The following is a 22,045-nucleotide window of genomic DNA, read 5'->3' on the forward strand; positions in this document are numbered from 1 at the left end:
CAAACGTTATGAGACAGACAGGAAGATAYCAAGAAAATATTCCTAATCTTTTTACACCAGTGACTGATTTTACTTACACTTCAAAAACCTACCAAAATCCAGGGAATCCTGCAGACAAGGGAAAACCATTAGAAGATTAAACTAGAATTATCTTAAATAAAAAGTTTGGACAGGGGAATTTAAAGTAAGTTTGTCTTGAATAAAAACAAGAAKGGCAGGGATGGAAATCATAATTTTAATTGCACTGTTCAAAGGAATCATCTCAGGGAAAATAATACAGAAATGGGAAAAAAAAGAAAAACCAAATAGCTTGATAGTTTCATTGGAATACTATTTTTTCATTCTAGGGCTTCCAACTCATAGCAGAAGTAATGGTCTGTATCAGGCTCTTTGAAGGCAACTGGATATTGAAAACCACTTATAACTTGTAGAAACATGTCTCCAAGGCAATCTCCATTGCTGCTGGTGCCAAGCAAAAATACCAGAAAATTTAATTAAAAACAGAGATTTAAACAAAAGTAGCTTTATACTGATTCTCAGTGGCCTTATTCTTCTCGCTCTTGACAGCAATCAGAGATGGGAGGTCTGATGTCCTGTAAACTCCCGTCCTCATCCTCCCTTGGCAAGATCTCAGCTCAGAGATGTAACCCTCAAAGCTGAGGTTCCCTTCAGAGTCRTCACAGGAGCGTGTGCCAGAGTCCTCCAGTTTGACCCCATCCACATCGATGATCCTGTTCACAGGGAGCTCTGTCCCGGGGTTCCCTCTCGCACCAGGAGGGTTAAAGCTTCTGCTGGGCTTTGTCACTGGACACTGGGTCTGCTCACAAGAGCTGCCTGAAGTCCCTTGTGAATCTTTTTTCTTTCTGTTTGCACCTAGCAGGAGAATTAAAAAAAAAAAAAAAAAAAAAAAAAAAAAAAAAAAAAAAAAAAAAAAAAAAAAAAAAAAAAAAAAAAAAAAAAAAAAAAAAAAAAACACAAAACAGAAGAGTTACGTATCATCGGGTTTTAGCAATTTGCAATATTGCAACTTAATGGAATATCCCTCAGCTGGGATATTCATTCACTCCACCAAAGAGATTTATTGATGCACCATGTAGGTAACTAAGCAATAGAACTCAAATGTGAAATGCTAGTATGTATCTGTTGTAATGTAGCATTTTTCAGATTTGAAAAAGACTCCTTTTAAAATAACTACTCAGTATAATTCTGTACTCTAGAAAAAAAGTCTCACATCAGCAAACCCAAAGGTAAAGAAGGAGAATATAAATCTTTTACTGGAGCAGAATGGGGGATATTCTTTCAGTTGAACTGGACTTSAAGACCATGCTGAGACAGTATTTTTACTTGGCTAGGGCTTAATTCTCTAGCAGACTTGGAAGGGATTATTTGAAGTTGCAGTTCACTGCTCTGAACTGCAACAGAGCAATTATAAACCACAGTTTACAGGACAAGAATAAAAGAAACAAATTCACAGAATCAYCAAATCACAGGATGGGTAAGGTTGGAAGGGACCACAGAGGGGCATTTGGTCCCACCTCCCTCCTCAAGCAGGGTCATCCCATAGCACATGGCACAGGATTGTGTTCAGATGGCTCTGGAATATCTCCCGGATGGGAGACTCCACAGCCTCTCTGTGGACAGTTCCAGGGCTCTGAACAGTAAAGAAGTTCTTCCTCACATTCCTGTGCATCATTTTCTGCCCTTGCCTTGTGTTCCAGCACCACTGAGCACAGCCTGCTCCATCCGCTGTCACCCTCCCTTTGGATATTTATAAACATTGCTGAGGTCTCCTCTCAGTTATTCATTCTAAGGCTGAACAGGCCCAGTTCCCTGATTCTCTCCTCATAAGGGAGATTCTCCAGACCCATGAACAGCTTAGCAATTCTTCCCTGGTCCTGCTGCAGGAGCTCCATGTCTCTCTTGTCCTGAGGAGCCCAGAGCTGGACAYAGCACTCCAGATGTGCCTCCCTGAGGCTGAGCAGAGGGGCAGGATCCCCTCCCTGACCTGCTGCCATTGCTCTTCCTAACACCCCCCAGGATCCCATTGGCCTTCTGGGCCCCAGGGCACTGCTGGCAGCTTCTGCACCCCCAGGTCCTTCCCCAYTGAGCTGTGCCCAGCAGGTCACTCCAGCCTGGGCTGATGTCCAGGGTTGTTCCTCCCCAGGAGCGGGACCCTGCACTCCCCCTTGCTGAATTTCAGGTTGTTCCTCTCTGCCCATCCCTCCAGTCTATTGAGGTCCCTCTTGAAGGGCTGCACAACCCTCTCAGGTTTGAGGGCTTTAAACATTCAAGAAACACCTGAGTTATGTGGGCACTTCTAAAATCAAATTGCCAGGACTCAGGCCTGTTCTCCAGAGTACACACACAAAGTCATTACCATCCCAAGACAACCACAGTTTAAACCCTGAGCTCCCCAAAGCCAATTTTGTGTCAGGGGTGACCCTGCAAACTATGAGGAGCTTCTTAAAGCAAATGCACAGAAGCTGATTTGCCTGTCAGCAGCAACAAGGGAAGAATGAAGAAAGAGCTGATTTCAAGATTTGCACCACARTTAACAATATGGTTTCTGTAGCTGAGGTTCCCCCCATAATGAGGGGCAACATTTTCAGASAACTGCTTCTATTAGATGAAACTGAGAGCCAAGAAAAAAAAAAAGAAACTTTCAAGGCACAAAGGCAGACCGGAGTAGGGGCTTCATTTCATATTTAATTCCTTTTTTCCATGTATTTTCTTAGCCATCTTTTAAAAGGTACCACCTTATCTGACATGCTTTACCCAAAATATTCTGAAATGTTGTGCCACAGTACTTGCAAGTGCTTAACCAGCACATTTAGCCACACAAATCCCATGAGACTGGTGTGGTTAAATCCCATAGCTGTCTTTCAAATCTGTTATTTGTGTTTGTTCCATGAAGTGATTGGCATAGTTTTATTCAAGGAAARGAAACTTCCATCTATAATCATCGTAATCAAGAACTTTTTGATATGGAGAATGGGGAAAATGCAAATGAAAAAAAAGAAAAAAGCACTTTCATACAGTTTCAATCAAATCACTCCAGGGTCTTTTTGAGGCATAAAGCTTTCGGTTTAAGAAAAATAAGTCAAAATCCTAAGTAATGCTGTGTTTAGTGTTTTAGCTACAGTGCAGYCCCACCTGAATAATGTGGGTATTCCGCATCAGTAATGCTTGCCTTATTTTCAGAGGAATTAGATCAAACTCCAAACAAATCAGCTGAGCAGAGAGAGGCAGAAAGCTTTCTCATCCTTGGTATCCCAGCATGAYTCCAGCCTACTAAATTGCAGCTAACATTTAATGGGACTACATTACACTTGGTGTTTAAATCTCCCTGCTGAAGCTGAACACTGGCTTAATTTTAACTGCTGCTGGCATGGCTGTGGTGCAAAATGCTRTTTTTCTGCTCTGAAATGTTTATCTTACATGAATGTACTGACTTGTTCTCTTAACCTCTTTAATTTACTATCCTACGCCCTTTGAGGAAGATCTGTGATTCTCCTTTCAAGCTGTTTTAAAAGCTCTACAAGTCACTAAAATGCCTCCTAATGACAAATTACCACAAATGCATTGCATTGACAGAACATGAGTCACCCAGCTGTCCTAGCACTGAGAGTACATCCTGTTAAATGTCACATAAAGGAACAACTTTGATTGGGGTGGAAGGTCTCATATCTGTTGACTTGAACGAGGCTGAAACACTTYCCACAGTCAAAAGATGCAATGGAAGGTGCAAGTATTTATTTGGTTGCTGAGCTTCTCTACACCTAAATATGAGAAATGCCATAAAGTCTTATGGTGTCACTGAGTCACCACACAAAGCAATGGGTGTGCAAGCTGTCTAACAGGAACACAGCAAAAACAAGGAAAGGTTTGCTCTCAGGCTTCACAGGACATAAGCTCGTCTGAACAAGAACACATTCACATTATGGACATTTATTCTAGTAATGTCCTTTTCAGGAGCAATCTCCCTGAAGCATCAAATAAATTACTAMTAGAGGCAGGACAGTAATAGAAAACATCTTGTCTAAAATTTCACTTCAAAAGAATATGGAATTACTAAGGGATGATATTGTGAAGATGATYTCACTTTTCTTGTCAGGGTAGAAAAGAATGTGGCTCATCTTCACCAAACAGGAAGATGATTTCAAGAGTTGCACTACACAGAAAAAAAAAAGTATTTTCATGTAATTCTTTTTCTTCATTTTTTTAAAGAAAAAAGCTTTGATGGAACAAAGCTCTTTTACACAAATGATAGGCTAGATTCCCCAAACCAGCTTGTGTATAAACATATCCACAAGTTTTTAAGCAGACCCAAGATTTGCATGTACTCTGTGGAGCTTTACAATGAGGTTTCAATGAAGTTGGTAACAATTTTGCACTGGTCTCCTCCTCGAATTTTCTTTTTGAGTAACAAATACCTGCACACACTTAGCTGTGCAGGGCACCATCTCAGGTACAGAGAGCCTTCACAGGTAAAATTTCTCTCCATATATTTTTGTACTGAAGTGATGAAAACGTCCATGGACAGCTTTGCAGATTGCTTTGCTTTGTATAAAGTATGTCAGGAATGATATTACATTTTCCCAAATCTGATCTGTCAACTGTTCTACCTCACTTCAGTAGGGAAAAAAAAGCCACTGCTCAGGGCAATAGTGACACAGATGAATTTCTAGGCTGGAACACCACAATCATGCTCATTGGTGATCTCCTCCTCCCTTGCTAAGCATTCCACACAGCTCTCAGGGAATTTTCTTGAGCTTCTGATCCTGTTAATATGTCCCAGCTGGTTTAAAGATGGGGAGATGCAGGTCATCTTTTGTCCTTAAACCAGAGATCTGCTGTGTCMCAGACTCACAGCCAAATGACTGATTAGAAGGCTAACTGCATCCATCTGCATTTTTCCAAAGGTTACAACAATCAGGCACTGTTTTGGCTGATCTCCTGAWTTCTTTCACCGATATTTCTATTTTTCTGACATCTGGATTTTGTTTATTATTGGCACTCTCAATTTAACATCATTGTGAAGAACTATCTTTRTGGAGGGAGACAAAGGGAAATCTTCTGTATATTCCTCAAACTCTAAAACCTAAGCAAGAGAGTACAAGACACTATCTTCCTGGCAGTTTAGGAATAAGGCAGCATTTGGCAAAATTCCAGACCAAGACAAGATTGCAAAAAAAGCTGGAAATTTCAGGAACAGCATTAACTGTCAATTTAGGYGATAGGATCATATAACCACAAGTCTAATGCAGATGCTTGGGGATTTAAAGGTCCACCCACAACACCTTGCAATTATATTGTTTCTATGCCATAATTATTAAATTCATTTAATTTCAATGTGCCAAATTAAAGTTACGATTCTTTTAATAAAAMCTCTTCCAAACTGAGTGTTTCACTAACCATTCTACCTTTGCTAAAATCCTTCTGTTCTTGTCAAAATCATTTACTATTTAGAYGGCTCTCAGTTCTACTGAAAGATAACAAGAACATCCTGTTGATTTTCATACCACTGATCCCAGGCATTTGATTTCTAATGTCAGAGAGGACCAGATCTCAGTTAAAGGGAATGAGCTCTGGATTAATGATTTTGTACTGACTTAGAGCAGATAAGAATCCCTTTGAAGTATTTCGTAATACTTAGAATACAACTTTTGTGAAAAGAAGCCAGTGAAGTTTTCMGGGGCAATTCCTGGAAATGGTGATTTATGGAGATATACCACCCCCAAATGCAATCAGACATTTCGGTCTCCAAAGCAGCAAAGCTTTGGGGTGTGCTCTAACATGGGAGTGTGGGCAGACACTGTTCCAGTCTCTGACTCCATGGAGCCTGTCCCAAGGTGGCACCACACGGCCTGAGAGAGCATTTTCTTACAGAGACTGAAAGAAGGAGCTCTGTGATGGTCACTTCTGTAGTGGGTGCTCATTTCAGGGGTCTGGAAATGCGCCAGTATGAGTAACTTCTTTACTTGGGCATAATCTGGCAGCTTCACTCTGTGAAAGACACATCTCCCTTCCTGTCCTAAACTACTASAAAATGCTACTTTTGCATTTTAGCCCTCCCACACATGGATTCTTTTAAGTGGTGGATGAATGACTTCCACAYTGACATACTGTTACTACTGCAAGAATTTTAGGGTTTTTTTAAGTTTGTGAAGTGATTTATGCTCCTGAAGGGATAAGGMTACTTTACATTCCAGTTTTAGAATTCCAAAGGTTAAATTTTCTTCRGCAGTTTCCTTCTTTTTATCTCTTAATTGACACAGCACCGAGAAGAATGYGGATTTAATAAAAGATTCCTACCTACAGTTTATGCTAAATCTTTTCAAAGGAAATTTGACTTTATATGCTGAATTTCACTTGCATGATGAAACAGCAATTGCAGCATATGCTCAGTGCCTTGAAATCTGACTCAGTAAAATGAAGATTATTTTACAAAACTGCAATATTCTACATTACCAGCTTATTTACCTTTATCCTTGGAATTTTGGGAATACATTTGCAGCCTAAGTCTAGAAATGGGCAGAATGGAAATCCTTTCATTGCACTCATCTCTAAAGCAATCACAAGAACAACAAAGCACCAACCATCATTCAGAAAGACAAATTTGGAATATTCTATGGAAGAGGAAGCTGGTATGGTCAAAACAGGGAGCACTGCAACCATTTCTTGCTGAGGGCAGTGACCTCTCACAGCTACAACAGCAGCTGAAAGGAGCTGCACACAGGGTCATTTAAAAGCCAGGAACAGTCCCAGAATAAATAAAAGTTCTGAATTTTGGTCCAGGCAGACATGMATGCCCTCAATAACACTGCCCAATTTGCTGAAACTTTCTGTTTCTCCGCTGCTAAAACTRAAAGAATTTTTGACTCCTTTCCAAGCAAGAGACGTGATAAAACATCTCTGCAGCAGCCTACACACATCCAGCCATCAGTGGTCAGTCAGGTTTAATTATTGCAGAGAGTCCTATGTTGGGAAATAGTGGATTAAATTACTTGAATCCATTTTAATTTAATTAGCCATTCATTCAGTTATTTTTCAGTTATGAAATTCTAAAATGTGGTTTTGTGGGGCTACTGGTTATATTTCAAATAATTCAATGAAGTTCATTTCACGATCCAAATGCTGCCATGGTTTGCTTACATCCAGGTGTAACCCACGTGCATTTGGTTCAAGGGACAGCTGTCATTTTTCCAACATTTCATCTAGCCAGTGAGAAAATTTGCAATTCTTTCTAAAACGTTTATCTTGTTGCTTGTTCAAAATAAGATTATTCAAAATAATATAATTTCAAGTAATCATCCCCCAAGGCCTTCCTTGCTTCCTAATTCGTCTACTCTAAACTCTCCTTCTCCTTTGTTTGTTGTTGATCACAGTCGTGTACTACATGTAATTCTCCCATTTAATCATGCCCTGATTAAAAGAGGATTAACACATCCCAGCCTTAGCATTTCTGGATCCTCATGAGTACTTATTTATATTGATCCAGAATCCAATTATCGTATATAAATTTACACAGAACTAGTAAGGATGTAAGTTACTGCAAGAAAACAGCCTTTGTTAAAAATAATGATTTACATTATTTTTAAATCTTTAAAGTCATAATTCCCTCCTTTTCTTGAATTTTTATTTATGTTTTCATTCATAKGTGGTTATCTTGATTTACACAGGGAACACCACTGGACTGTCTTTAAAATATGCCACATGAATGAAAAGATTATATAAAATATTAGTTATGTAAAATACTATACAATTTATTACAAAACACCAAAGGTTTCTTTTCAAATTTTGAAGATAGATATGGGATTGCTCTTAATCTCCTCTTAATCTCCTTAAGTACCTCAAACTTGTTTGTGCTTGGCATTCATTACCACTGGAATTGAAAAGTTCAGTAGCCAAAAAAATGCAAGTCACAGAAATGCCACACTGATCACYATTCTAATGATCTGATGTCTATTCCTCAGCTGTGGGGCACTGCATCCTCTCTGAATAATAAAAGAAGCAGTTGGGGAATTTTATTTTTTTTTGGCTTTGGGAACAATAGCCAGTCGCAGACTCTGAGAGACTACCCCGGCATTTGATTTCTGCATAATTTATCTTTCACAACAAAAACATCTCAGAACTGGTACTAACTACTCCATTTCTGAAAAAAAGTCTTTCCAATAAGAAAGGAAGCAAGTTACTTTGAGGGTACAACTGTATACCTATTTCAGAAAAAAAAAGAAGTTTCTTTAAAAAAAAAGTTATATAACTTTAGATTGTCTACATTCATTCTTTAACTTCCATAGACACTTCATTAAAGTATAATTCCAGAGAATTCATCATGCTTTTACTTCCCCTTGCTAGCTMTCTATCATAACCAATCACACTATATGCTTGTTAAAAGGGAGATTTGAATCAACTCTTTTTTTGATTGCATTGCTGGATCCAGTCTATATATCTGCCTGAAAAAAACCCCTTCATACTTGGTAGAAAATTAATTCCATTGACTATAATTGCAGTGTCATTTTAAGAATAATTCTCATCTTAACTGGGGGAAAAAAAAAAGCCCCCAAAACAACAGAGAACTTTTCAAGAGAAGGAAGAACAATTTGATGGACTCAAATCTTTACAGTCTGTGCCCCTYCAGTCTGGATTGCTGCAAATTGTCCTACCTCAGGATGAAATCGTGTTCCACGAAAAAGCCCAATTGCTATCGTGACTAAATGCCCAACTTTGTTGTGGAGGCAACAATCATGATGAACAATTCAGAGCAGTGGAACATTGCTGAATAAACAATCCAGTGCAGGGCCTGCAGCTTCATACTCACAGCTCTTGAGGAGAATAAAGCTTTGGAAAGCTGCCTTTCCCCATGGCAGCTATTTCACACTTGGGTAAAGCATGTGCCCAACCCCTTGCATAAACTGGACAACAGACTATACCAGACAATTAAAAAAATATTTAAAAAAAAATTAAAAAGAAAACAAAAACAAAAAAAAAAAAAAGCCAAAGATATTGAATTATTGAATTGGCTTTTTAACACTTTCAAAATTCAATGCATTGCTTTAAGCCAATCACACCACACAATAATTATTTCTTCCACAGATGGGTACCATCATTATGTGCAGAGACATGAAAGAATGTCTTCAGATTACAGAAACCTCTGATTTTTAAAGTGGGAAATTTGCCAGAACTAGCAGGCTTATTCAAAATAAAGACATTTTCTCTTGATGAGTAACGCAACTAGAATCAGTAATGATTCTTGTGTTGCTAACTGATTTGCTATTTACCTCACAGCTAAGTACTAATGCAGTATAAAAACATTTAATTTCTTTCAGAAAGTTAAGAACTGCATTTGAAAATGTGTTCTCAAAACCTCAGAGTGATGCAAACCTTATTTTGCCACCTTGTATTGTTCATGTTTTGCTTTCTAGATCACCAAATGAAAAAAAATCTTGAGCGTTACCAATTACAGGGATGAACCCTGGCCTGGCTTTGCTACACCAGCAAATTGCCTCCTGCAGAACATGAGGGACTCCTCCATTCCTCCCAGGCCTTTTCCCAGCATTTGTAAACCCAACAGGAGCAGGGTAAGCACATCATTTGTCGTTATGCCAATTTGGAACCAAGATTACAGACCTCTTCAAATTATGTAGCCATTATTTTTCTTTATATCCCAACATTTTAATTGAATAAACCAATCAGAAATGCAATTTCCATTGATAGGAGATTAAAATGAAGAACCATTAAAGCACTTAAAAAAGCAACCATTATTAATGATTTAGTCCTTTGAGATTTYGATTCTTGACTGGAGAGAGTTTCCAGAAGTTTTTATTATAATTATGTACATCATTGAACAGCCTTACCATGCAAACTCCAATAATGAAAATAGAAAAGTTTTATTTCAGCCCACACTTTTTCCATAAAATCACCRTTCTTTTCTAGAATACAGTTCCCATCAAATAGTAGTGTGTTGTGAGAGGAGTGTAGAATACAGTTACTATATGCGATAAGATTGTAGAAAAAAGGAAGGYGTTTTACATCTTTCTTTTAGATTTTCATTATCCCTAAAAAAAAAAAAAACAAACTGGTTTGCCAAAAAGCTAAAATAAATTTAGATTTTTAGTTTTGAAAAATTAGTTTGATTACTTACTCTCATGGGTGACTATGACAGAATAGTAAGACACAATCACCACTGAAAGTACAGAGGACTAGGTGGAATACATGCAAATTAAAATCCATTTTTAAAAAATTTAATTCAATATGGAGGGTATTAGCTATTTGTGGTGAAAAAGTCTAAATAATTTTAGAAGGGGAACTGCTACAAGACTTTMAACTGCTTTATTTTCTTCCATGGAGGCCCTCAAATACATGGGAACACAGTGACTTTTGGAAAAACTGGATTTTCAKCCCCCAGAACACAATGAGACCTAGTTAACAGCACAACAAGCATTTCTGCAGAATTTTCTTTTTAATTAGGCTTCGCAGTGCTGTTACAGGTAGGACCCATCCTGAAAAGTGGAAAGAGTAGTGTGGTGTCCAGCACCCATCCAACCCCTCATTTCTTACCCAAGATTWCCAAACAAAGAGGTGGTTACTTTGGTTACTCCACACCAAATGAGCTGAGACCACCAGCTCATTTCTTAAAGACCAGGGAAGAGTGGCTTTAGTTTAAAATAAGAAGGAAAGTAATGAATATAAAGTTTAGCCCAAGAACCCAAAGACAGAAGAAATTCTCATTTCAGGAGTTCCTGTTGTGACTGATTTAAAAGAAATCTCCTGTCTTATCTGCCTTCTGGAGCACATGCCAATGCTCTGGATTTCACATGTGACCCATCAGCATCTCAAGACAGTATTTGCCCTTTGATGTCTAAATTATTAACAAATCTAACTTTTGTCAGCTTTGTATCATGGTAATTGCTAGTTCATATTTTTTTAATCTCTTTGTTATAAGAAGATAATTTCAATCAGAATTCTTAGTCCAGCACTGAAAGAATTTTTAAAATGATGAAGAAAATGAAAGCTTAAAACCAGTTTGCGTAACTAGAGCTAGAATTTATTACTCCTGAGAGAACAAAGATACAAAATACATGTGAAAACTACACAAAGATTTCTAACAAAGTAAAAAGTAGAAAGTGGGAAAAGGGAAAGCTACAGCTCAGTGGTTACACAGRAACTTATGGCATGCATTAAAATATTGTAAATTCATGAAGTATTTTTTAAGTGCAAATGGTTTTTTTAACAGTTCTCACTGAAAAGTATGCAAATTGATACCTATGTTGTACACTTGTCATATTATCAGAAAGACACCAACACAAATCTATGCATATATACATCCATTTGTCTGAAGTACATTTTGTGGTTCTGTTATCCATAGGCACTGGTTACAAGTCCGTCCAATACTCAGTTTCAGAAATGAAGTGGAGCRCTTATAGAACATTTCTCAGATACTACTAATAAAGGAATTGGCTTTAAAATACCGAGGATGAAATAATTTGCATTGCCATTTATAAGCATCCAACAACCAAAGAAGTATTTACAKATCATCAACCATACAGATAAAGAACAGTATCAAATACTCTGTGTAAAAAGATAAATAATTAAAATGTATATTCCCACATCACAAAGAAATGTGATCATACAAATATGGCACCATATGTTTGTGAAACATCAAAAATAAATGTAGCACATAGATACCTCTTCTTATATTTTACATTAAAATGCACAGTACAGTGACTGCAAAATGTCAATGTCACGACACCCATTGTCTTCAAATTCTTGTTCCTGGCAAGAGTAATTATTATTAGAGTCCGTGTTTATAAAGAAATTCCATAYTTCAGCCTTGGGCTAATATTGCTCTGTGATATTGCTAGACCATGAAACTTACATCCTAAAAAAAGTTACATATTTTCTTTAAAATTAGATATCTAATAGGAAGCTACTTGATATGTGAATATTCTGGGAGGAAGTGTGATTGATGCAATCTATTTCCCTGTGTAGCAAAGTATGGGTTAAAAAAAATGACGTTTTTATTTTTAGTCATGAATATCTAATTTATTAGCGAAATATATTTTAAGTTGAGGCTTATCCATTTGGCTTATCCATAAAACTTTAATCATAAACAGTACTGCAATTTTCAACACWTAATTAGGGTTTTTGTTAAAGCATTTAAACTTCCAAACCCTAATCATGTATCTCATTATGAGAAATGGATCAGAAAATCTGGAACACAACAGTGCTATGGAGCTCAAAATGCTGATACCCTGTTTTGTACTCTGAGGGTGAATGAGATAATTATAGCACATGGATGTATTTCAAAGGTTTGTCTGCATGTGGCCATTTTTGGCTACATGCCATATCTAAACAAAAGTACATTGTTAAAGGCAACCAGAAATATTACAGTTAGAACAGACTAAGGCAATTAAAATCTTTTTTCCTTCTTTTTTTTTGGTTAAAAAAAAAAAAAAAAGTAAGGTGCAGAGAGAATTTTCTTTGTAGTTTTAATGGGTGCCAAATACTGATTAACAGTGYCAAGGAAAAAGTAGTTTTACACAAAAGGAAAGACTATTAAAATCTAGAAATACCTGAATTGGATCTTTGATATCCAGATTTTTCCTGATTACCTGCAAAAGGAGTTGGGGGTGGGTAGTTGGCTTCTGAGAGTTTACTGATGTCTGACGGTGGTGTTGGTGGTGGCGGTGGTAGCAAAGTGCTGTTGGGGCTACTGATATCTCCTTCAGCCACAAGAGTCAAGTCTGCCACGTTCTCATCATCCACCATTTGAATGCCTTCAGCTTGGAACTCTCTCGACTGCCTTTTCCACACCGCGGCGTTGTTTTCTGACGCGTGCGGGATTGGAGACAACGGAGGACTGAAAGGAACRCTGAAAGTCTTCTGACTGTGGAGTGCTGCCAAAGCAGATTTATGTTTATTTTCTGAATAACCCATTTTCTTAACTGAATTTTCGTTAAAGTTTTGCACGGACTCCTGTTTTCCACTGGGTGATGTACATCCATCACTGCTATCACTTTTTGAAACTCGCTTGCCTTTAGGAGCTGCGGGAGTGGATGAGGATGGTTCTGGTCCAGTGGGTGGTAAACGAAGAAAGTCAGGAAGAACAAGGTCTTCTTTCCTTAGCAGTCCACGTTGGTCATCTGCTCTGTTACTTTGAGCTTTGGATATGAGTTCAAAAAATTCTATTGGGGAAAAACCCAAAATTGACAAGTTTTTGTCAGAAAGTGCAATGCCATTAAAACGTACATTTTCAGCACATTTATTTTCCATGAAGATCTTCAATTCTCTCAATGCTGCCTTGAAATAAGATCCCATGTTAATTAGGAACTTTTTCAACTGCAGCAATGTTCACTAGCATCACTATAATTAAAACCATCAGCATTGCTATTGTAAGAGTTTTGCAGTTTAGAACAGCTGCAATTCACTGAGCCTTGAACACATCTTCTATTTTACGCMGTTAATAAATCTGTACACACACGCGGGATTTTTTAATTCTTTATACAAAACAAGGCTCCAGTCTCACAGACAATGGGTGCACGTTTTTATATTCTGGATGGGTTTYACCCATCTTAACTCAAAAATAGCATGCCATTTGAACATTCAAAGATTCAGAATGTTGCAAACTTCCTCATTATATTGAGTTTCTCTCAGTATAATTATATTTTATCACAGTTTAAATTCAATTCATGGTGTAGTTTTAAACCAGGATGTTATCATCACAGGGTATGATCAGAGGAGGATTTAAGTAACCCCATTTTACTTGGAGCTGCAATGAATCAGTAGCTTACAGGTAGTCAATAACCATCCAAGGAGCCATTACCAGAAGCGATGGAGCAGCTTTTTATAGAGGTTTTAACACAATTAAAAGTGATTTTTCTGATCATGTCCTTAATGATATCCAATGGTTTAATATGTTTCTATATATAAATAATACTCATAGTAGATCAACACTGTTCTAAAAAGTTTCAAAACTTGGCAACAAGAAACTTATCAATTGTAAGCCAAGAATTATACCACTCCTCAAAAAAGAAGCTTTGCAACAATWAACAAACTCTTTGGTACAAAACATAGACATATAAAAATATGTAATTCTTAATATAGGGTCTCTGCATGTCCTAAATTTTCAAGAAAGCACTTTAACTACAGAATATTAAAAGATGCTTAAAAAGGCCATCTCAAACAGATTAATTAAAATCAACAGTTTCAACCCAGCTTAAAAACAGTTTGAAGCAAAAGCCGTTAAGAACTAAAGCAACAGAATGTTAGTATCAGTTTTAACTTAGCATAGCATGAAGTCATACACTTGCAACTTGTATGACCTTATTCCTAAATCCTCTACTCATACTTGGCAGGCTTTGCAATGTATTCATAAAAATTACTTTTTCACATGCTTTTTCAAATGCCATAAARTCTGAACGTAGCCAAGATGGAAGCTTCAAAATGCTTCTTATTGCCAAAGTTTTGCAAAATGGCAGTAGGCATATTAAAACATGCAACATTTCTAAGATATGTCATACAAAAATGTTTCTGAAATTTCAAAATTCATAGAACAGTGTTTTGTTTTTTTAAGTTAAAAAACAGTCTACAACATTTGGTACGCATTTTCCAAACTTTGACAAATTTCACAAAACTCAAAATAAAATGTGAAAGCCTCGAATTCTGAAGTTTTCAAATTATGTTAATGTTTTACTCAGTCCTAGGAAAAAAATGAAAGTATTAAAATGTTGAAAACAAGCTAACAAAATAATAAGCAACAGAAAATAATTTAAAATGCACTAATATTTTGTAATAACACTTATATTAAAAACATCTATTTTGCAGTAGGAGTTTCAGCCATAGCATTTTTTCTCAGTTCTAGTCAGTGGACATTTATTCACAGATGAACATTCACAGGTAAACATTGCTGTATAAATGTGCATAACCAGGTTTTGGATATGCATACGAGGTAACTCCAGCAGTAAATTTTAATCTATGGGTCAAATATGCCCTTTGATTTTTTTTTTCCTAYTTGGGGAAATAGGGAGGAACGTGTAGGGCTGACAGACAGCTAATCACTTCARTTCATGTCCTAGGGCAGAGAGTGTTATGCCAAGATTTCTAGTGCTACATCATTTTTATGCCTCTTTCTCCCATGGACATTCSTTTTTTTCTATAAGAAAGCAAATTCTCTTCTGAGTTTTTTTACTATGGTATCACCAGAACTATTAAGATGTAGTGAAGGTAAAAATAGGACTTAGAAAATGCAAGATTACCAATGACCTCTCTGCTTATTTCTATTTGTGACCACTTTTCAGTGCTTTTGCTGAATGCAAATTTTACTGTTGCCCATCACGTCTCCTCCTCAGTCAGGCTGCACTGCCCTGGCTGTTACAGATTTAGCAGAAAACTCACAAAAATTCTTACCTGAGTACATTAAGGTCTACACTATGGTGCAATGCCTGTCAGTGAGTTGAACCCTTGTATAAAGGTGAACAGAAAGCCAAACTTCYACACAGCTTACAGAGAGTATCGAATGGGATGTTCAACTGCAGTTGRGTAGCTAATTCCTTTTTATTTTGCAGGAATTAGGTACCTCTCACTTTTGAAAATCCCACTCGGCACCTACATCTGTATTTAGATATTCTTAAAATTTTACGTTCAACTTAAGAAAACGTGACAATTCAAACACACCAAACAAAAATATAATGGTCACGACTATGATTTTCACAACACAGCATAAAACACATGGTACCTTATCCTACACACACACACAAAATTTTTCTAAGACTACTTATGTTAATATGTAAGCTATAAAGTTCACATACCCTCTGCTTCATCCAAATTTATTTTCTGACATTTTTTTTTCCCAATCTTTGCAATAGAGTCTTCTCTCTTTGACAGCCGGACTTCCCTAGCATTTTTTCCATTTTCGCCTTTCATTTTGATAGAATTAGACTTTCCTAGAGTTCTTCCCTCTCCCTGCATTAGAAGGAAAGTTAAGGTACTACTTATATTCAGGCTCTACCATTGTATACATAAAATGGCCTAAGGGAATGAGAAAGTTATTTTGGAAAGACATTTCTCTAATACCACAACAAATGCTTTAGCTTAGTCTTGATTATGGCAAAGAACATTTGCCATAGCAGTTCCCAAAAACRTAGAAATAAATATAATATTCTTTAATATGAAGAATTCACATAACAGAAAGGGCCTTGGAACTACAGAGTAAYTCAATCATTTTCAAACATAGATAAGCCAATGAGACACGAGACAACAAACACAACACAGTGGAGAGTTAACTGATTTATCACGAAGACAAAGTTCTTCACAAATAAATGCTGTTGACAGTGGAAAAATATCAGACAAATTACAGCTATATTCAATCTAGTTACATAATTTGGCCAATTCAAAATCATGTGTGAATGCAGCCTTTAGTACAGAATTCTAGAAGGAAACAGAAGATGATCTAATGGAGAAAAACCGTTGCAGAAGACTTACAGTAGATCCTTGACTTCTCGAAGAAGATACAGTTGCAGTCTGTTTTACTAATACGCCTCTTTGTCTTTCTGCAAACATTGAACATAAACATACCTTCGGTAACTACCGATTTATAATTCCCCAAAGAAGCAAGATTTAGGTGACAGTGTTGGACACAACAGATTTTTSCTTTCATATTGCACTAATACCTACTCAGAAAATAAAGAGTGAGCACAGTTAACATCCATGATACCTTTCAGTAAAATCCTACCAGAATCTCCCTCCTATCTTCAGGTTTTCCTCATACTTGCATTACTTTCAAAGTTTAAGGATGCTGAAGTTTCACTTATGTACTCAATTTTCAGTTGCTATAGATCAAATAATCCTAAAATCTGAGCTTATAATTGTGTGCAATTCTCAAATTCGGAATTTAAAAAAAAAATTAGCAGAAAAGACCACTGAAAGGCCATGTTGATTCTTTTCCAACCTGTTTTATGCATCAATTGTTTTGTAGGAACTGCCATATCTTCCTYGCCATCTTCTAAGTAACCAAATGGCTCCTTCAAATTAAATCTGCCTACAGCAAATGTACCAACACAGAATCACAGCCCTCCTTCACTGGTACATTGCCACAGCACCAACCCACTGCCAGAATGATCCTCTATGATTTTGGCTTTTACAGCTGCTGACAGCACATTGGATTTAGGCTTTACTTGTAATCCTTAAGCTAATTATCTGTGAGAGTATTTAGATTGAAAATTTCTTTCAAAATAACAATTGGTTCTGTTGACTAGAAAAATGACAAATCTGATTCTCCTCAATAAACACYTCAGTCTTTATAATCTCAGTTCTTCCTCAAAGAGGATCTCTGCTCTAAGTCTGTTTAATTCAACCATAACTAATTCAGTTTTTAAAACGAAGTGTTCAATATCTKTTAAAAGGTCTCCTAATGAAACCAAACCTTTACACTCAAGGCTGCTTGCACTAATCTAGAGTGTTAATTATGCCAAGAGATTGTCAACTGTTCAGTTGATAAATTTTTATTTTTCTATTTTGCCTAAGGTAATCACAAATTTTATCCTTTTTGATGTTATTTCCAGAAATCATCACTTAAAASTGGAGAAGTAGGCTCTGCTAGTTTCTCATGCTTAAGGAGGAGGTTATGATAGCAGTATATATATAGCTGCTGCACAAACTGTTTTATTCACACAGAATGTTCCTTACTAAATAATTGCCAAATGCACAGATATTTGGCACTTTATTCACATTATTATTACTGGACCCTATGTTCCTGTTTGTAGATCTATGGCAGAGTGCAAGCAAAGAATTCAAATGTTATTAGTGCAAAATTTCTTACAGCAACAGTAAAAGTACTTGCTATCACAGATTTAAATTATTCTTCAGTCTTCATAAACTGCATTCCTTTTTAGTCAAAAAGAATATGTGCCACATGCTACATATCTAAATTTAATCACATTTACCTCACCTTCACATCAACAGGAAAAACTRACCAGAGTCAGGGTTTATAAAACTGACTTGAGACCATAAACAAAAGCTTTTGTACCAACTTACCTCTACCCTTTGCTGGCTCTTTTTCATCTAGAACAACCCGTTGACCATCCAGATTAGAAATAGGGACACCAAGATCAAGTGGTTCCTGCTCACCACTCTAAAGTCGGATCACAGTTTGTATGTAATAGAGAAAAAGCTGTTTTCAGAACAAATTTATGCAGTCTAACATCTTTGACAGAAAACGAGCAATGCATTTTTATGCTTCAGGGTAGCTTCAATATCCTTCTACCATTCTAAAAATGTTTATTCCATTGGTGTAAAACTACCTTGATTTCAATGAGTGCAACCCATTTCTGTGAGGAGAATGGTTGTGGGGAAAAAAAGATACATGGAGAAAAAAAAATCATCCAATTTGTAAGTGTGCTCATATACTCTAGGACCATCAGTGTGTATGTGCAGCAAATCATGTTTTTCAGAGGACAYTTAAGATTATTTTATATTCTAAATTGATTGTATTTTGTTAATTTTGTAATTTTATTAAATTAAGTTACTGTTATACCAACATGTTTTTCAGTTATCTTAAAAACTTGGACTGGTTCAGCTAAGACAGCATACTCACATAGAAATACCACAAAAGTAACTTTGCATTCCCTGGTATTTCAGCATAATAGGAAAGAGAACATGCTAACCAAGAGCTCAGTAGTAAAGTTGAATCTGTTTGCTTTCACAAAAAGTTTCTGCAAGGGGATTTGTGGTAACCTTTGTGTTTCCCAGGATAATGGAAAAAGAGCTAATCCAACCGACTTTCCCTGGCTAATAATGGGAGTTGAGTTCTGGAAGAAGCTAAGTTCAGGCTTGTTTATTTAGGATGTTGGATTTATTCTGAAGAGGAATGCAAAACAGATTTAGACTAAATATTTGAGGYGACTACTATTAAGCACAATGCTTATGACTACAATGCCTTTTATCTCAAAAGGTAGCTATAGATATTTTAATGCCTAATTGTCAGGAGAGGAATCATTCCAGGGACTACCATATGATCTTCTCCAGACAGAAAATACTGCTGCTTGAATTACATCAAAGAATACTTACTAGTCTTGCCACAAGCTCGTTAAGATTTAAACCATATTTTGCCACCACAGGCCTYAAGACCTCTGTTACTGGCTTGGTGGGTTTCGCCTTCAGACCAACTGACCGATTGATTGGAACGAGATCCAGCCTGAAACACAGCAATTGTAACACTAAGTGTGAAATATTCCACTGAATAAAGTGCACAAAAATAAATAAAATCCAATCTACAGCAAAGTTAAACCAATTCACAGATAGTAACCAACTGGAACTGCAGTAGCACAAGTCTGTGCTGACAAAGAATTTATTATTTTACTTTTATTTCTTTGTTATTATATTTATTATTAACAATATTTAACACAAATCAAAATTCTACCATTTCACTTGCCAGAGCTTTTCACTCTGAGGAAAATGAGCCAATTTGTTTCAGACCAATCAAAAGCRTTCCACAGCACTTCCATCTTTACASTGAGATTACTCTGATCACTMTGGTCCAGGACTRCTTCCAAAGGGACTCCATGCCTGGACTACAGACTTGGATGCATGAAAARTATTTCTTCTCAATTCCACAGGAGAGACTCACAATCTCTTATTCAATTACATGGGATGGACTTGGACAAATATTTGAATTTTTAAGCAGAGGCACAAACACAGTAGAATTCCAGATGATGCTACTTTTTTAGGGTTGGTGCCACCATATGATGAAATACTGGCATCAGAGAAACTTATATACCAAAGCTGTTAAAGCATTTCACTTAGAATTTACGGGCTAAAGACACCTCTCTTCAGAGTCTATTTTGCAATTTTGCATAATTTGATTAAAACAACAAAAGAATAATGAAAACTAAATAAATAAATAAATAAACAAACCCAAATAACTAATTCATTTGCATCTATTTCTCTACACAGARTTGTTYCTAGCTTYGGTTTGGTTTGTTTTTTTTTTTTCAAATGCTCTTCATCTGAATTCTCCATAATCCTCATTTGACTGTAGTGGTAGTACAGCATCAAAACAAGAACAGGCTTATTACTAACAAAACAATCAGAAGAAATTTATATCTTCATCAGATACTACAATTACCAGTAATTTTGCCAGTCACAAACATAAAACTCATGTTTTCTCTCATAAAAATTAYTTAAATACAAGATGTTTAGTCATGTTGACTTTTCCCTTCCACAAGAAGCCAGAATAACAAACTTTGTCCTTCATATTACCTTTTCATTCATCAGTTACTAAGTTGAAATGACCCCTTTCAATTATTAGCTAGTAATTGATACAAAAGTGGCAAACATTCAGGTAACCAAGTAAACCCACACAGTATTTCTCTTACGTCTGAAAATGTTCCAAATATTTGACTATATTTGCTTACATAGGATCTGCCCAGAGAAGGGAATAATGTAGAATATATCTACATTTTAATTAACACACAACTAACATATGGTACTTCCTACTTAAAGCTCTTTTTTAACTTGGAAACTCAACAAGCTCACACCTAATAAAAGATTGCTCAATCTAAATTTCAAAACTGAATATGCTATGCAGTATTTATTAACCTGAAGTACCCTTAAATAGAAAMGAGCCCCCCTTCCTGAGGAAAAGTAATATAGAGCCAAAATGAGGAATGCTTGACAAAATAAACTTTATTCACTTCTGAAGTGCAGCTCAGTAATGTAATCCACTTTACTCYACTACTTTTTCCTGAAATAATTATTTCAGGGGTTTTCATAGCATTARTTTGGATTCATTTTGGAAAAAAATGCAAGCATTATTTTGAAAAAAAAAAGTATGCTATCAAATATATTGCATAAAATGAACTATATAATGTACTGCATTATATTATATCCATACTAATAATTTAWCATTGACTTGTTTAAGATTCAGGGYTCATCAGACGAATTTTATTTATACAATTAGTCTTACTGTAATTTTCCAGGTGGGCATATAATTACAGATATGACTGARTGAGAACATGTCATTAATAAATATATCCATTTAATTTTAAGACTAGGAGACTCACAGCTCAAGTTCCACCCCTTTCCTGTGCTACTCCAACCTACTAAACACATCTCTTCCTGATGTGGAAGGTCCCTCTGGACCCACAGATCTGTCCAGTGCTTTCACAGCTGCCTCAGCTTGAGCWGTTTGACATCATAATAATATTTAAATATGCCTAAGCTGAAACACTGGCATCAAAATCCCATTTGTATCCTGAAGAGCCATCCAAAAAGCCCCTTTCTGCAGCTGCACAGCCTTCTGTTTCGGTGCCCATCCTTTATTGCACTTAAAAAAGGTAAAATGGAAAATGGGGTAGAAAATGCCAGAGAAAGATGGTTTTTTTTGACTCTTACCGAAATAAAGTGCGTTTTTCTAAGCGCAGGTCCCGAGACTCCAGGATACTACTGTCTTGGTGCAACACCAGTGGCTACAGAGCACATCAGGAATAAAAGAAGAGAGGGAAAATTAATTTTAAAATATGTCAAAAAGAGGAGCTGTGTTGTTAAATTTTTAATGTAACTCATAATATTATTATATAGGTTGTATGCATTCTAGTGAAATTCATTTACAACATGGAACATGATTAAAGCATGTTTTTCTTTTGGCTAGGTGTGAAACAATGACCAAAATTCAAATTCCACTGGAGTCAGCAGGTATTCAGGAAGTCATGTTTTTAAAGCAGACCTAGATTCTTCAATTTACATAAATTACATAGAATGATCCATTAGAAAATATGGGCAGCTAACAGTTTTTAAAGGACTTAAAAGAAAAAGCTCATAACTATGAACATTCATTGATTTTTGCCATTGTAATCATCCAGATTGATCAAAAGCAYGACTTTAAGAGGATAAATACTTCATGTGCACAGCTTCYCTTTGAAYTGGAGATGTTWCTGTTGGACTAAGAACCATCAYACACACCCTGCTCCATCCACACAGATTGCTRTCTTGGAAATTTTCCTCATTATTAAAACCTGTACTTTATTTCTAGCATTAATGCATCCTATTA

The 22,045-nt window shown here is 36.4% G+C and overlaps 1 protein-coding gene across 6 annotated transcripts in view; it reads right to left on the reverse strand.

Annotated features, from left to right (window-relative positions):
- Positions 1-204: 204 nt before the first annotated feature.
- Positions 205-22,045, reverse strand: part of RGS12 (regulator of G protein signaling 12) — an 84,945-nt gene continuing 63,104 nt past the window's right edge. For 3 of the 6 annotated variants that reach the window (XM_057365281.1, XM_057365280.1, XM_057365278.1), the window contains exons 10-16: positions 21,391-21,464; positions 19,066-19,192; positions 18,034-18,130; positions 16,483-16,550; positions 15,810-15,963; positions 12,576-13,187; positions 216-873 (exon numbers count right to left, since the gene is read on the reverse strand). In XM_057365281.1, coding sequence (XP_057221264.1) covers positions 509-873; positions 12,576-13,187; positions 15,810-15,963; positions 16,483-16,550; positions 18,034-18,130; positions 19,066-19,192; positions 21,391-21,464 — 1,497 coding nt within the window. In that variant the 3' untranslated portion in view covers positions 216-508. Of the gene's footprint in view, positions 874-12,575; positions 13,188-15,809; positions 15,964-16,482; positions 16,551-18,033; positions 18,131-19,065; positions 19,193-21,390; positions 21,465-22,045 lie in introns of those variants that run through there. The other 3 variants (XM_057365276.1, XM_057365275.1, XM_057365277.1) reach the window with 3 other exon arrangements.

This window comes from Malurus melanocephalus, unplaced genomic scaffold (assembly GCF_030028575.1).
Source record: "Malurus melanocephalus ecotype Western Australia unplaced genomic scaffold, MMel_1.1 scaffold_50, whole genome shotgun sequence".
In the NCBI taxonomy this organism is placed as follows: domain Eukaryota; kingdom Metazoa; phylum Chordata; class Aves; order Passeriformes; family Maluridae; genus Malurus; species Malurus melanocephalus.